The sequence below is a fragment of the Perissodus microlepis genome, chromosome 1 (assembly GCF_051167445.1).
Source record: "Perissodus microlepis isolate ML-2025 ecotype Zambia chromosome 1, ASM5116744v1, whole genome shotgun sequence".
Taxonomy (NCBI): Eukaryota; Metazoa; Chordata; class Actinopteri; order Cichliformes; family Cichlidae; genus Perissodus; species Perissodus microlepis.
This window is the reverse complement of record NC_140461.1, coordinates 3,932,990-3,949,648: the sequence shown is the minus strand read 5'-3', so window position 1 is coordinate 3,949,648 and position 16,659 is coordinate 3,932,990. Positions and strand designations below refer to the sequence as shown.

Genomic DNA, 16,659 nt, shown 5'->3' with positions numbered 1-16,659 from the left:
ACTTTAATGGCTAGCAATGTACATATAGGTCATTCTTTAATCCTGTCCAGGAGGAAAGGGATATGCATTGTTTAGTGATGATCACTGTCTCATCAAAAACCTCTGTACAAGTATTCAGTATATGTAAAATCAAATCATCAAAAGCTAAGAAATAACTACTGAATAAACTTACTCATGAGATTACTTTCTCAAGTTCCATTTGCAAGATGATAATTGACAGTTTAAAAGTCACTTAATCTCTTCTCAGTAAAGGTTGAACCCTATAAACATATTCAGTTTTGCACTAGAAACAATAAAATTCTTTGGTTTCCCTTTAAACACTCTCCACAAAGGAATAGTTCAGTGCTTTTTTTAAGGCAAGAAATGTACTCCTGTTTGTCTGTACTAATACTAACTTCTTAGCATGAAAAGAAATGTTGCCGAATAGAAGATTTGCACAGGATGAGTGCAGCTGAAACGTAATTGTGGTCAGTTGTTTACATTGTTTTTCTTCTAATCCAAATGATTATTTAATTCCTCCAAAATCATTTGGTCTACTTTATTCTAATTTAGATGTATTTATAGAGTATTCTTGTTTTGTTAGTGCTTTTAAACTGATTGCAATTGGAAGATTGGGCTCTAGGGAAATGTAGCCACAGATGGTTGAAGTTTCAAAAAGCTGATGTGCTGTGCTGTCAAATACACACCGACATCAGCTATTGTAACCATTTCGGCCTTGTTGTAATCATAAACCTGATTGTAAGCTGCCTACATTTGAATCCATAATGGTTACTCTGTCTGCATCTGAAATGCAGAAGTCGAGTTCATGTAGGGAGTCAGGACAAAAGAGGTTTACTAGACCCTGTGAAGGAGTCATGCATGCTGCACAGACATCAGCTGTAATTTTGACATCAAATTGCAGACAGAATTGCACAAGTAGGCCTCAGTTCTTTCCAGCTTTCAGGTGAGATAAATACAAGCAATTATCTAATGATCTTTCAAATAGCTTCCTTAGACCACAAGTGGAAGCCAGTTGATCAATGTGGCCTATGTGCTCTTTGAGACTGCATAATAAAGAAACAAAGCACAGCATCTCCCCTTACCTGACTTGGGTATTGATCTGTAGGGAAGTGCACGGCTTGTAGAGTATGAGCTGAAATTACTCAGAAGCTGCAACAACACTTTACAAACGAGCAAATGAGTGGCACATCAGACATCTCCCCAGGCAGAACTAGTCCAACAGAGGCAGAAAGACTGCACTGACAGAATATGATCAGTGTTCATCTCCAAATAAAAGTACCTTGTTTTCAGTGAAAAATAAATAGTCCACCACTAGAGTGACAGGCGGATATATTTTTAAATCAGGCTGTCACAGTTACTAGACCTGCATTTTGAATGTGCACGCTCATGTGGGCAGGCAATGAGTCATTGATGAATGACAGCAGAAATAGCAGATCTTTGAGTCTTGCCTTTAAGTGCACACACAGATGAGGCAGTAGCTGTTGGTTAGCAGTCTGTGGTGATAAGGACTTCTCCTTAGTCTCCTCCTTTCCGGCAGAGATGGTGCCCTGTGGGGAAAAGTGTATGTCAAATATCCCGAGTGAGTAAATAATATATGAAAGGACTTCACAATGTGACGTAGTGTCATTTTTTGTGCTGCAGGTAGTCTGGGATGCTATTATTTCATACCTTCCTAAAACAAGGGTCCACCAGTTCACTCACTAACTTTAAGTTGGCCAGGTGTATGGACTTCTTTAAGAGACAAGCTATAGCTGTTACAGTAAGTTAGCTAATGCAAGCTAATACATTTAATTAAGCAATCATTTTGCTCATTTTGGGCAACTTGTAAAAAATCAATTTAAATGGCGTCAGACTTAAATTGTGACTTTATACTGTTTTACTTGTTGTCCATTAATGCCCACTAATTAAGGTAACTTTAAACATCCATTGCTACATATGAGTAAATATGATTTGATGCATGTCACAGTGCCCATCTCCCTCCTCTCGCCTCTCTTTTGCACACACGCAGCTCCACTGTTTTGTCAGAGCCACCGCACAATTAGCGACTGCAACTGGTTGGACGACATTAATCGAGTGCAACAATAAAACTGTACTAAATCATAATGCTATTTAACCTTTCTGCTGCACAGTAACCTGTCACTAGCTGGATCTGCAGCCCAGACAGTCTATGCTACACTGGAGCTAAAACAGACCCTTGACTAATTCCCTGAGGTGTACAGCAGCTGCGTGAAAGTGGGACAGATGGCATCTTGTAAAGCCAGAGTGGCTTTTTAGTAATCTTGAAGTTCTAGAAAATGAAAATATGGTTGTATTTTAATATGACTGGCATATAACCCAGTCACCTTAGCATGTGTGTGTTAACCTGCAACAAAACAAGGCTACGCCCATATTGTTTCTGAATATTTCTGTTTAGCTGAATAGGAAATAATTTGCTTGGAACACTCGTCTGCTTTCATAGATTCTCTGAAGACCTGTAGATAGCTGATACTGCAGCTGACACAACCGTCGGATGAATGGAGATCCAGTTTAAACGTTACTCTTCTAAGATGCAACTTGGAAATGCTGCTGTGCTCTGTATTTGCAAGTTGTAGACAAACAGGGTGAACACGGATGAAGCTGTTTGCAAATACTGCATCTCATCTTTCCTTTCCTAGAAAGAGAAGTGTCTGTATGAAAATCACACCATCTGGATTTCCAAATACCATGTTGGTATTTTGGTTGTGACAGAAGTCACACAAATTAATATCTGAAAATACTTAAACAACTAAAACAAAACTGTCTGCATGCCAGAACACCAGTAAAACTCAACAACCAAGTACTTTGTCAGATTTTTAACACATTACAGGCTGTGATTTTCAGACAGATTAAAGGCTGAGATTATGATTTTTTTAATTATCACTATTATTTCTAGTCAGTTAAATGAAAAGTGCATATTTCTCCCATTTTTATTTTTATTGTATTGTTTTAATCGGAGTTCAGCAAGCTGCCAAGCCTGTAAACTCACATTGTGAAAAATGTAACTCATCTTTGAAAATTTGCTTGAGACTCATCGTCTTCATTTAACCACCAGTATGGTTAATTTTATAATAATCATGAGGTCTTCCATTAAATATTTGCAGTTTTATTTATTCAGATGTTTCTAGTCTTGATGCAAAGGCAGTTCTTTATGTAGCACTAACCATCCAGAGAAGGTGGCATGCACTATGTAATGATCAGCTATTTACATAAAGGCAGCTGAAATAGGTTTAAAGAATGTAGAAGGTCAGTTTCATCTTAACAAGTTGAAAGGGTCAACCTTTCAAGAAAAGTTTTGCTTTCAAGCACATCGAGTGGTTCAGAGATGTCTGAGCAAGGCCATAGAAGAGTTCAAAGCTGAAGTTCAAAGTGTTACACAAAGCTACAAAGATAAAACTGAAGCAGAATTTCATAGCAAAAAGCTGCACTGAGCTTGGTATGTGAAGCCTGTTAGCAAATATACATCAAATCAAATTAATAACTTATACATGCACACGCAAATATACGCTTTAAACTGATTCAAATGCCTTGACTTGCATCAGTGTTTCCTTAAAAGGATTGCTCCTTTGTGGGGATGAGCGGTCTGGGGCAGTCATCACGTGCACTATAAAGCAGATTTTTTTGCCTTCTCAGTGACTGTGTCCAAGAGAAGCACCGCTACGGTGTCATACCACTTTTCACAGTAAAGACATTATCAGCCAGATACCAAGCCCAAAAAGTTTTTGATTCATCAGACCAGAGAATCATTTCTATTGCGTTCAGAGTCCTTTAAATTCATTCGGAAACTCCACACAGTCTGTCATGTGGCTTTAACGCAGAGTGGCTTCCGTCTAGCTGCTTCACCACAAAGGCCCGAGTGATGGAGTGCTGCTGAGACGGTTATCCTTCCAGCAAGGTCTCTCATCTCTGTAGAGGACTTATGAAGCTCTGTTAGAGTGACTGTTGGGTCCCTGGTCACCTCTGAACAAGGACCTAATTTTCAGAGTTTGGCCAGATGGCCATCTCTGTAGAGTCCTGGTGGTTTTTCCATTTCACAATTATTGAGACCAGAGTGTTCTTGAGAACACTCTGAGCTATAGAGATGGTCTCATACTATTGCACTGATCTGTGTTTTGCCTCAATTTGTCACGGACGTGTAAATAGAGTTCTTTGGACTTCATAGCTTAGGTGTTGGCCCTAACATGCAGGTCAGACTGCGGGAGCTTATACAGATGTGCAGTAGAGATGGACTCTAGGAGAGTTTTCAACATCTCAGGGATTAATCATGCAAATGGGATGTGTCTAGGCCAGATTCTGAAGTGCCACAGCAAAGGCACAGTATTTGTAAAAGAGAGACCCTTTTTTGAGTTTTTCCCTTAATCACATCCCTGTATGATATTAATTGATATGTTAGATGAGGCGTTTGTCTTTGACCTCATGGTTAGATATGCACACTTGCTTACAAGGGATGCACCCTTAAATGTTTAAAAGCTTTAAGCAGAACTGTGAAAGCATTTCTGTCTAAGGTGATATTTACCCTTCACCTCTGCAAGAATCTCTTCTTTGCCATTTCCCTTGAGCGACAGACGTGCAGACCTTTGAAATTTGATTAGTGTTCAGTCACGAGTGTTCTCTGGAGTGTTGAAGAATTTGTGAGTACTGTGCTGACAGCTACTCATGCCTGCTCAGTCTTGTTTTATTGTAGGAATAATCATAAGATTACTTTCTATATGTAAGTTGCTATATGATTCTTTTTTTATGCGAGTTGCATCTAATAGTGAATTTCTGAGTTATTTCTCCTCCCCTGTATGCTGCTGCTCAGGAATCTGCTGGCTTACATATTTGCATCTGCTCAGGGACTGATTAACACCTGGGGATCAAGGAGGAAGCAATTAACTATCTGGTATGACATGGAATGTGCAAAGCTGCATTCAGAAAATAGATTTCTCTCATTAAACAAGTGGCCTTTAACACACCTCTGTTACATGTTGTTGATTCACTGTGTTTGAGAGTGGCTCCAGATATGTTCCACTGTTATTACTGCTGACTTAAAACTGAGAATCACTTACACAGTCAGGCCCTTTATGGATGTAGCTGTAAACATGTGATGAAGCTCTCTTTGGTGACCGTAGGCAACACATGATGACGTAATGCCAGGCAGGAGGAATGAGCCATTTTTGCTTATTATACAGTCGAATATAGATAAAATGTTTTGAATGCTTAACCTGAAAAAAATGGAAAATGCACTTTCTCCTTAACTTCACATTCTTCCAATTGTTGCTCTAATTTTGTCTCCATTCTTTAAACAACAATGTAGCAAACCTGCGATTTTTAGTGTTTCCTCAACAGTTATGGCAAGTAAGGCTCATCATTTTCATAACTAAATTGCAAATACAATAAAAGATCTATGATATGTAGAGAAGGTGGTGCATTTGGTTGATAATACAGACCGTGTGTGACACAGTTACAATTCATATGAGTCAATATTTTTTACGAGCTTCCTTATGAGCTGTTTTGTTCTACGTGGCGGATTGAACTGCTGGTCCTGTATGGATTAGATGAAATAGATTTGAAAATTGACAATGCAGCTGTTGAATGTATCTCATTTTCACCATGTGTGTAGTTGAGGTGCTTATTGTGCTCTTGTTTTTGTGTGTTTTATCAGATATCGGACGTTTGTCTCAGAGGACGCAGGCCCCAACACATTGGTTGCTACGGTGCTGGCAAAGGACCCCGATGGTGATGGGATCACGTATAAGATCACCACAGGAAATGAGGAGGGCAACTTTGTCATTGACAACCAAAAAGGTTTGATAACTGGACTGTTTGTAGTTTTCATTTGATTATTAATGTTGAATATTCTTTTAACAACTGCTTGTTTCCAACTCCATATTTGTATTTTTGAACGCTGCTACATGATTCATCCTTCAAAAGCAATCCTTATTTGTCCTACACTGGGCCGTCTTGCAGCCCCTCAGTTCATCTTCTGTCTGAGGAAAATGGTTTATTCATCTTGCCCCTCCCCTTTCTTCTGATAGGCTGCAGCTAGAAAAGAGGAGGTTGGAACTGGAAGTGGGTGGGGCTTCTGTGCTGATCGACACAGTTGTCTAAGGATATCTGGCTTGCAGTTTAAGTTTAACAGTTTTTACCTCACAGAGATGCCTTACTCTTGGAAACTTTCAAACTATCTATGTTTAAAAGCAGACACATAACAGAAAATAAGGAAAAGCAGAATTTTTTTTCCTCTACATGTAGATTATGTACAGAGAAGAATTAAGACCTTATGTGCAAACACCCCGCCCTTCAAATATGTGTTTCATATGAGTTTTCTCAGCACGGTGGCACAGTGGTTAGCACTGTTGCCGCACAGCAAGAAGGTCCTGAGTTCAATTCCAACATCAGGCCCGGGTCTTTCTGTGTGGAGTTTGCATGTTCTCCCCGTGTTTGTGTGGGTTCCCTCCGGGTACTCCGGCTTCCTCCCACCGTCCAAAGACATGCAGCTTGTGGGGGTAGGTTAATTGGAAAATCCAAATTGCCATTAGGTGTGAATGTGCGAGTGAATGTGAGTGCAAATGGTTGTCTGTCCCTGTGTGTTGGCCCTGCGACAGACTGGTGACCTGTCCAGGGTGTACCCCGCCTCTCGTCCTATGACAGCTGGGATAGGCTCCAGCGCCCCCCGCGACCCTGAAAAAGGAGAAGCGAATGGATGGATGGATGGATATGAGTTTTCTGTCCCTCCTCTGTGGCACTGTATTTGAGACGGTTTCATTGCCTGTCTTTTTTTATTTTTTTAAAGCTCAAGGACACTACATGTTTGAGATACATTTACCCGCTCCATGGTGGTGCATGATGAATTATTTTTATCTTGCTGCTTAAGATTTTAGGGGAAGAATCCTAGAACCTCAGGCTGCTTGGGGCTCTGTTATTATTTTGCTCTTCACCCATTTAGCACAAACCCTGAATGATCCACAAAGTGTTCTCTTTCCACAGTTATTTTCACCTTGCTTTGCAGTGTTTCTTCCCTGCTCTATTTACATACACCATATAAATATAAAAGCTCTGTATTTTGTCAAGTGTGGCCCCAGGGGGTCTTGAAAATATGCTTTATAGTGTGTGTTTTGGTTTAATGTCCTTCACCACAGCTACTGTTCAGTGGATGAGGATGCTTCACTGGCGCTCCTCTTACTGCTAGCAGCTTTGTAAAAGATATTGAAATTCTGACAGGTCGTGTCATAAAGACATTAGAATTACCAGCCAAAGTGTGAAGACCATTTTCACAGTCCCTCAGTAACAAAATACCATCTGAGGTTTATAGTCACACATCTCAACTTCCTCCGAGGCAGGTGCAGTAATGCCAGGAGCAATATGAAATGGGAAGCTGTGTTAATGACACAGTGTGTGTTTTGTGTGTGTCCGGGAGCCGTAATAGTGGCAATTTCATAGCGGTTCGACCCTTTTTGTAAATTGAAACCCCCTTTGAATCTGCATTTCACATCACAGGGTACTACGATGACTTTTACAAATTCAATTACTCAACTTCAAGGTGCAATTTCCTCTGTTCACCTGCAATGACATTCACTGTCAGCTGATAGCAGCGGCCATTTTATCAAGCAAAGAAAAGATTTGTAGCAATAACTCGATTTCGTCACCTATCAGAAGATGACTCTTTGCCATTTAGATTGTTGGCTCTGCTCGGGTTTTGTCACACTGACCTAATTTTTGCCCGTCATCAAAAGTTCACTTTTTAATTCAAGTTTCTTTCAGGCTTTCTCAAACTGACAGCGTGCGAGGTTTGCTATATGGGAAAAGTTAATGTTGACACCTCGCAAAAACTAATTGAGCCAAATTCATGACACTTGGTGAAGACGTGCTAGACGTGCATGGACAGTGGAAGACTCTAGACCGGGATCACGTTCCTTAAAAATGACAAAAAGGGGTGTTAGCTGAATTTCATTCCCAAGTGCCCTTCAAGCTAACCTGTTTTCATGCAAAATAGATGCCAATATCTCATATACACATTATTTATAGTTGGCATATACTGATCAATTTAGCCGTTATCAGTTTCTTCATTTTCATCTCTTCTCTTAAGGTCATTCTGATCAGAGGCTGCTCACTGACCTACTCAGCACAGCACACATTTATACTTGTCACTGTAAACCAGCACAAGCAGTTTCAGGACCTTCAGCTGAAGAGATGAAGCGATAGCTGTCATTTTCAGTCTTCTCTTTTTTGTTTTTAGCTTCTTTTCAGATTTCAGATTTAATTTCAGACGTATCAAAATGTTTTTCTAGAAAAGGCTAGGGTTTGGATCTTTATCTGAATTTGAGTTTATGGCACATTGGGCTTCTGCTCAGGCTAAAGGTGGGGAGAGTTGAGAAATATGATACGATCAAAGGATAAAGTTACAAAAATAAAAGGAATTTCCAATCAAACACATTAAGATAAGATTAAGATAACTCTTTATTGTCATTGCACAGTCATACATAGTACTACACACAACAACTACACACAACTACATACAACACAACACAACACGACACGGCACATCACAACACAACACAGTAACTTAAATTAGTAATCAAATGACGAATAAGTGTATGTGTATTGCACACTGTTATTATTCCATACTTCCACGTTCCTAAAATAACCAGTAAAATGATAGAAATCATGTTGTTTATTATAAGTGTGCACTTATACTCCGAGGGATACAACTAACTTACACTACCAACATTTTTACTCTAGTACAAAGATGCATTGACTTGTTCGTGGATGTGAAGATGTTTTGCTTTGCTTTTTTTGTTTTTGTGATTTAGAAATACAGTATGGTATCGGTTTTACTTTTTATTTCAGTCATTCTCAAAGCTTGTTTCTTTGCAATTTGCAAGTTGTACTAATATTAGCATCATAGGTAAAAAAGGAAATCTTTGGAAAATGCACATGCATTTTCACAGTATGATGATGGTGTTTGGTGTGTCCACCTTTTGGCTTTTACTGGTTGAAAGCATCAACTCGGTATGCATTAAATTTCACTGAATACGTTCATGTTATTCTTTTGCAATGTTCCAGAAGCTTCTCTGATGTCAGGAGTGCTTGGCTTCCCCAGTTTTCAGGCATCGCTGAAAACGTTAAGTGGAGTTGAGTTCAGGTGAATGTGGAAAAAAGTCCATAATGGTCGGCACTCTCTAGTTTTCTTTGGTCTTCAAGTAGTGAAGCAAAGCGATTTGGGGCATTTGGGCTCATTATCCTGCTGCAGTATCAATCCCTTTCCACAAGTATGAGGTGTATGGCTTGAGAGAGACTTCTCCTTGGTCTGCATGGAACTGATTTGGTGCAGGAGTCCTAGTGTAGCCAAGCACACCCAGATTCCGAACATTCCTACTACAAAATTTCACTGTGGATTTACTTTAGTGTCGTTCTGTCTCCTTTATATATCCTTTTATGCATGGTTACATATTTTTTTTTTTCTTTTTCTTTTTTTCTTTAATTTTATTCAAATGCTGTGACATGCTGGCACATCTTAACCCACCCCAAGCATCTGGCCTTATTTCCCCGAGTGGTTTAGAGCTGCTACTCATCTTCTGAGACGGCCTCCCTTTGAGAGAACTTTTACTGATGCATTCTTTTAATTTCCTCAAGTACAAACATATTTTAAGTAGTGCTGTCAGCGTTAATCTCGTTAAAATGACGTTAATGCCATAACCGCATTAACGTGGCAAATCACCGTTAGCGAGTTAATGCGGATCGCCCCGTGCGTGGGGCTGCATGGCGTCAACGTGTTAGCGCAGTCAGTTCGTTGACACGTTAGTGCCGTCCAGCCCCTTGCACGTCATTTTAACGAGATTAACGCTGACAGCACTAACTTCAAGTCAAGGTGACTGATTGTGACAAGGTCCTGATGAGTGTATCATGCCCACTTCAAAGTCTAAATTTGAAACTCTGCTTCAGTTTAATTACATATTTTAACTGATTTTCAATGCAGACAAATTGGATGAGTTAAAAAAAGAAAAAATAATGTATTACACATTACTCATTATGTTTCTTAAAAGTAATGCACTATTTTACTTAATTACAGGTAGAAATGGAGCCTACAAGCCTGACTTCAAACTTTGTCACTGATTTTGTTACCTGTGGAAAATCAGGCTGTGGCTGCTGCGCTGGAGTAAACACTCAGCTTTAACAACATTCTGGGTTCTTGGCTAGCTTTGAGTTAGCATGCTGTCTGTACAAATGCTTGCAAAGAGCTGATATTGTGTTAACAGCAATAATGTAGTTGTTCCTTTCTGGAGGCAGTTTGCAATTTACAATTGTGCTCTAGTTCTTCTGTGCATTTAAAAAATGTCCATATCACCTCTGCTGAAAAGTTGCAGACGGATTCTTTTCTTCCTCCCGCACACAAACTCAAATCAGCTGATTGTAGCATGTCTGTTACATTTTTTTCCCTTTCTATCCACCTAGCATGCAGATAACATAAGAACCTTTGTAACGCAAAGACAGTATTGTAACTGTAATGTAATTACTGGATTTAGTAATTCATTACTTTGGAATGTGTTTTCAGTGTCTAGCATTCTTTTTTTGCTTGCGTCAAACCAGTTTAGTGGCTGGAATAAATGAGACCTTGGGCCATTAAGGATGGGGATGCTATTTGGCGAGTGTAGCTGGAGCAGGAAGACAGTGTTTGACTTCATATCCATGCTAAAACCACGCTTTTAATTGTTTCAGAAAATCTTTAGTTTATGTTTGACGTCATTATTTCAAGTTTAGTTCTGATCTTCAGAATGCCATATTCAGCATCATTCTGCAAATTTTTGAGGGGATGTGGAGAATCAGATCGTTTGTAAGGTGTTACCAGAAGGAATGCAATTACCTGGATCGCATATACAAAAAAATCGAAAAATGCATTCTGCATCAGTAAACTAACTAGACAGTTGGCCAACATATAAATGATGTAAAAAAAGTTAGTATACATGGAATCTCTGTGAACATATTTCTCCATATGAGTATGATGAAATTATAGGCAAGAGGCAAGACTTTTGTTACTGGAAGATTTCAAGACTGCGTCCTATTTCTATTCAGGGTAGCACTGACATTTAAGTTGCCATATGGGCTATGTGGAAACAGAAGAAGCACAATGTGATGTCAGCTGTTGTCTGAAAAGTATTTAGCTCTTTAAATGTATCTGCATTCATAAATGGTGACCAGCAGACAGAGCAGGAAACCTCAAGTGGAAATGGGCTTAAAAAAATGGGCCTATTCGCCCAGAAGCTCACACGTCTGACAAGAGCCAATGGGTTGTAAGATTGGGATAGGTGTAACATACGTTTTCTTCTGCAGAAATCCAACTCGCTTTGAGCATGCTGCAGTGTCCGTCCTCTGTGTCACTATCATATTACGTTCCTTTAATAAGCCCATCTTTAGCTGTGATGGATTTACAGTAGATCCACACTATGACATTACACAGTTTGTCTGCACCAAAGTGTGTGAGCCAAAGTGTGAAACCATAATGCTTGTAATATGATCCAATATCTAGTTTCAAAGAGCCCAATATTTGGTCATTAAAAGTATTTTATGATTCTTATAATGGAAGGCGAGCACATTGGATTCCGCCCACCCTCTCCAGCCCATCTCATTCTCCCTCGGCTACTGATGAAAATCGTTTATTGCCTCTTCTCCCCTCTTGTTGCCAGCTCCCCCCTCTCACCACCTATCCTAAATGTCCGACAATCATTCAAGTGATTATTTTCCTCCCTTCCGGCAGGAGCAGCCTTGGCGGACTCCCTCTTCATGTTAATTTGCCTGTAACTCACCCCAGAATACAGTGTGTTTCCCTGAGATTTAAGAGACCCATTAGGATGTGAGTAGGCCGGTCAATATGATGATCACGCTCTTCCTATTAAAACCCATAAATACTAAAACACCCGCTCTGTTGGATGGGAGGAACTATTTATTGACAACTGAGGGGAAATGCTGCAGCCAATAAACATGCTTCTATCATTTCCTTTTTTCCCCTCACAAGTTTTATGGCATTTTGGAAGACAGTATTTCCTACAGAAGGAAACTCAGTAGCAGAGTTTGTTTTCAGTGAAGCCTCTTAGGTAAGTGTGTCATAGTGTTGTCTTGTTTTATATCTGTTATTTATTCTTTCCTCTTGAACCGCTTGCCTTCTGTCTATTGTGTTGGGTCTGATTCGCTGACCTGTGTGTGATCCCAGCTTTATGTAACAAACCCACATACTTTTGCCCTCATTCTTCTCCCTGGTCCCCCCCGGCAAATATATTGTTATTCTCTCCCTCGCTATTCCACATCTGACTCTTCTTTAAAGCTTCTACTTTTTTCATCTCTCCTGGCTCCAGCCTTGATTTTGTTGCATGATGCCGAATGGAGGAAGTGCTTCCTCTCTCCCTCTGTCCTCCATTCCCCACCCCACTGTGTCCTTTGTCTGCTGTGTCTCACTCACCCCTTGCTTCGTCCTCATCCTTCCTCCCTCCTGGCTGCCTTCATGTGAAGTGACGGATGCTTACTGACCCACAAGGAAACATCTTCTCCATCTCCAGTAGACTATGATATGTGCTGGCCCTGTTAACGGCAGCAAACACACACACATGCAGAGAGTGTCAAACTCATTGTAGTTTTTTGAGTAATACACATGCACATGTACATAAAATTTTTGTGTATATGTACAACAATATATAAAATAAATAAGATCCAAATCTGACAAACATATACTTGCATGGTAAAATCCATAACTGCAATATAAGCAAACCTGAACATGGACTCAGAAAATCATGTGCAGATGTTTACATGTATGAATGTTCAGGATGTGTAGATCTACATACAGGCCAGTGAACACTACCAGACACACACATGCACACCCTGCCATTACCCATAATGGCACAGGGACACAGATCTCATAGATTAGAACAGACGCTCGCTGTATGTTTTGTTCTTAGAATGTCCTAAAACCTTTTCCATGTCCCATTTTCAACCACTTACCCAGCATGTGATACTCTCATCTGAGGCTTTTAGGCCCTATTAGATGTTTATGCCAACCCGAAGCAGAGTAAAGCAGGGATCAGACTAAGGGGCGCCTCCGGTGATCCCTATACGTGTAACATGGTGAGCGAGCTATAGACTCTCTCTGTGTCTGCCCGCTGCCTTTACTGAACTGGTCACATTTATCTGGCCCTCTGTCTCAATTCATTAAGCATGAGTGCACTACGCAGCACTATTGGAGCAGTGTGGGTGGAAAGAGAGACAGAAGAGTGGACTAGTGCTTACACTCTTAATGCATCCTTCGCATTGGTATACATGTTTTTGAAATGTTTACTTCACGGTCTGAAAGAGTCCCACTTTCTGATATCAGGAATCTGCATACATACATACGCCATTTCTGCTGTTAGTATGTTTGCCTTTACCACTGCAAAGCAAGGGTTTATTTAAGGACATTAGCAAATTTGGGGGGAAAATGCTCAGATTGTAAGACATGAAGATGTCTTTCAACAATGAAACACAATTGATGTAAAATCATGTCTAAGGGTTTCTTTGAATATGTCCAAAGCTTGTAAAGTCAACCAAATCTGGTTTTAACCTCTTGGCTATTGTGAGTGCCATGGCCAATTAACAGGAATTCGGGGTCTCCAGAGGATGAATTGTAATGACTTTGGTGATTGCTGGGGCTCTACTTAACGAAAAAAATATGTCAGCCTTTGCCAGCTAAATTGGCACTCTTAAGTGTTATATTAACAGAATTAGCATTTAAATAGATATATGCTTTATTTATCCTTTGTGCCCAGTTTTCATCAACCCCAGTTGGTTGCTCTTTTTGTAACAAACAATTGTTCTAATTTTAGTCTCATTGTACCTCATTTTTCTTTATTTTCTTTGTATTTCAGTCTCTCGTAAGCCAATTCTACAATGCAACCCCTATCAGCCCCAGCCACGCACCGTACAATAGCCTATTTGGGTTGGAATAATGAGAAATTCAGAGAAAACCATCTAGGTTACTGTCTTTTTAGAGTATGAGCAAATTGCTTCTTCTTTTTCTTTTTTTTTGTCCCACACAGTAAAGGTGTTCATATGACAAGGTGGAAGGTTTAGCCATGAATACATTTAACTTGTGAAATGGACAAACTTCAGCTGGCAGTCAGAAATACAAGCATTGGATTACCTGCCTATAATTAAAACACTTTTGCTGGTCTTGAACTACAAGACCAGCAAAAGTTGGGCTTGGAATACAAGGAAACAACCTTTCCTGCAATAATTGTGAGGGACTCCCATCTCATACAATAGCTATACTAAAGGCTTGCCTCATTGTTGGGTTTGTCCATGTCAGTATGAATATTTAACTTCATAGTAAGATGGAGAATTTCCTCCTTTCCCAACGTTTTTCTTTTTTTTCTTTTTTTTTACAACATGAAAAAAGGGGGACAGTTAAATGCTTTTTATTGTAATTACCAGAAATATTGGCATAAAGGTATGGCCTTTTTCAAGAAAATTCACTGCCCAATCAAAAAGCCCGACTGTTCAGTTTGTTGCTGTGCAGCCCTGTGACAATATAATGGCTGGTTGTAAACAATGCCCTTATTAGTTCGTGAATTAATTCAAACGAAATAACAGCTAAGGGAAGAGCTGGAGAGGTGAAGACTCATTGAAGTACCCTTTAATTACCAACCAAGTGCAAATGTGTGTACAATGAAGTATGTATTACTGTTGTGTATTTCTCATTAATTAATGGATTGAGTTGGAGCTAGTTTTCTGACACTAGTTTAATTAATCTTTAACAAGTTAACATAATTATATACATTTCTTGAGCAAACACATTGAATGCACTGTTCTTAAAATGAAAATCTGATGCATGTGGGAAGTTTTTAGAAAAATAGTCACAATTCTCGTGGGATTCATCTGTGGGATTTTATTTTGTGGTCAGTTTGTTTTACATGGTTATTGAATTATAGTTTCAATTTGGTCTGTTGTTGTTTTGCTTCCTGTTAGTTGTGTGTTTACTTCAGGGTGTTAAGTTTGCAGTCGGGTCCTTGTACTTTTCTTGTTTTAGTATTTAGTCAGCTTGTCTTTCACTGTTTCATTGTTTTGGTTTCATTATGTCCTGAGTGTCATTCATTCCATTATATATGCAGACTCTATTTAGTTCCTTCAGCGTGTTGTTCTGTTCCTTTTTTTGTCTTCTTCCTCTAATTTCCTTCATGTGTTCATGTTTTCCTGTTTCTGTAATTGTTAGTCACTTCCTGTTTTACTTTGGTAGCTATTTGTCCCCTGTGTCTTACATTTAGCTTTTCTTCCTCTACTGTGATTGTGTTGATTGTGTGCACCTGTGCCTCACTTCAGCTCTATGTAATCATCATTAGCCATTAGCATGTGAGCGTTAATATGCCTTCTCACATGTGCTTTCTTTGGAGTTTGTTCCCTGCCTGTTTATCAGCTTGAGTTTGTCACTCCCCTCTGGGCTTTGTGCTTGCTCTGGACTTCACATTGACAGAATAAAAGTTTTTCTTTTTCTTTATTAAGTCTGCATTTGGGTTCTAAGCCTGCACTCACTGGCATTTCAACATAATTCCAGCATTATTAGTTTGATTGTGACATTTCTGCATGTACCTCTGTTCCCCCGCTTCTCTTTTTATATGAGCCATTTCTTACTTGGCTTAAAGCGTAAAACTTTCCTTTTAGATAAAACATGTAATTAGGTCTGGATCAGGTGACCCTGAATCCTCCCCTAGTTATGATGCAATAGGTCTAGGCCGCTGATGGCTTCCCATGATGCAGTGTGAGTGATTTCGTTTTCACTCACTATGTGTTTATACAAGTAGGATTGTTGTTGTTTTTTTTCTCTGTTTTCTCTGTATTATTATAGGATCTACCTTACAATATAAAGCGCCTTGATTATTAAAATATAATCATATATTATATGATATATTAAAATTGAATTAAATGTATTTTTGTTACAGGTAAAAAAAAAATCTAAAGGGTTTTGTTTTTAAAAAATCTTGCCAAAATTACATATTAAATGCAATACTTTTTGGTATTTGCATCATATTTGCACTGGTAAAAACAAAGGAAGCTAAATGTTGCTTGTCTGTGTAGGTTAATTTATCTTCTGATGGGTTTTTTTCAGTGCTTTTGAAAAGATATTTTACAACAATGCAGTCTCTTTACCATTTCTGCACTGACAGGAACCCATTTTGCGGTGTAAGGTGTTTATTACACACATAATTAGAGTCAAAGCTTTGTTTTTCTTTATCTCTGAGTAATCGTTTTTCATTTCATTTCATTTTTCCCTACATTTTCTTTCCTGACTATTGTTATCTCTTTTCTGCACACACACACACACACACACACACACAGGCACTTGCAGACACATGCACCTACATGTAGCCTTAAACATGAACATCCATGCCAGGGAACCAGCTATTGTGACAGAGACCTCCTCCATGGAAATCTTTTGTGAAACAGCACGCACACAAAGACAAACAGAAGCGACATACTGTACATGTGCAAGAATCAGCTTGTATGGCATTAACTCTGATAGAAAAGAACATTTTCTCCTCTTGTTCATGATTTGTTTCTGGTGCCATTCATTTTCAGAGAGTGTTCTAGAAATCGCTTAGTGCAATTCTTCATTCTACATGTCATACATGTCTGCGTACTTCGAACACA

The 16,659-nt window shown here is 39.3% G+C and overlaps 1 protein-coding gene across 1 annotated transcript in view; it reads left to right on the top strand.

Annotated features, from left to right (window-relative positions):
- Positions 1–16,659, top strand: part of LOC146393167 (neural-cadherin-like) — a 325,691-nt gene that overhangs the window by 108,436 nt on the left and 200,596 nt on the right. Inside the window, exon 7 of the mRNA XM_084927227.1 lies at positions 5,660–5,802. Within this exon, the coding sequence (XP_084783353.1) occupies positions 5,660–5,802 (143 nt within the window). The remainder of the gene's footprint in view (positions 1–5,659; positions 5,803–16,659) is intronic.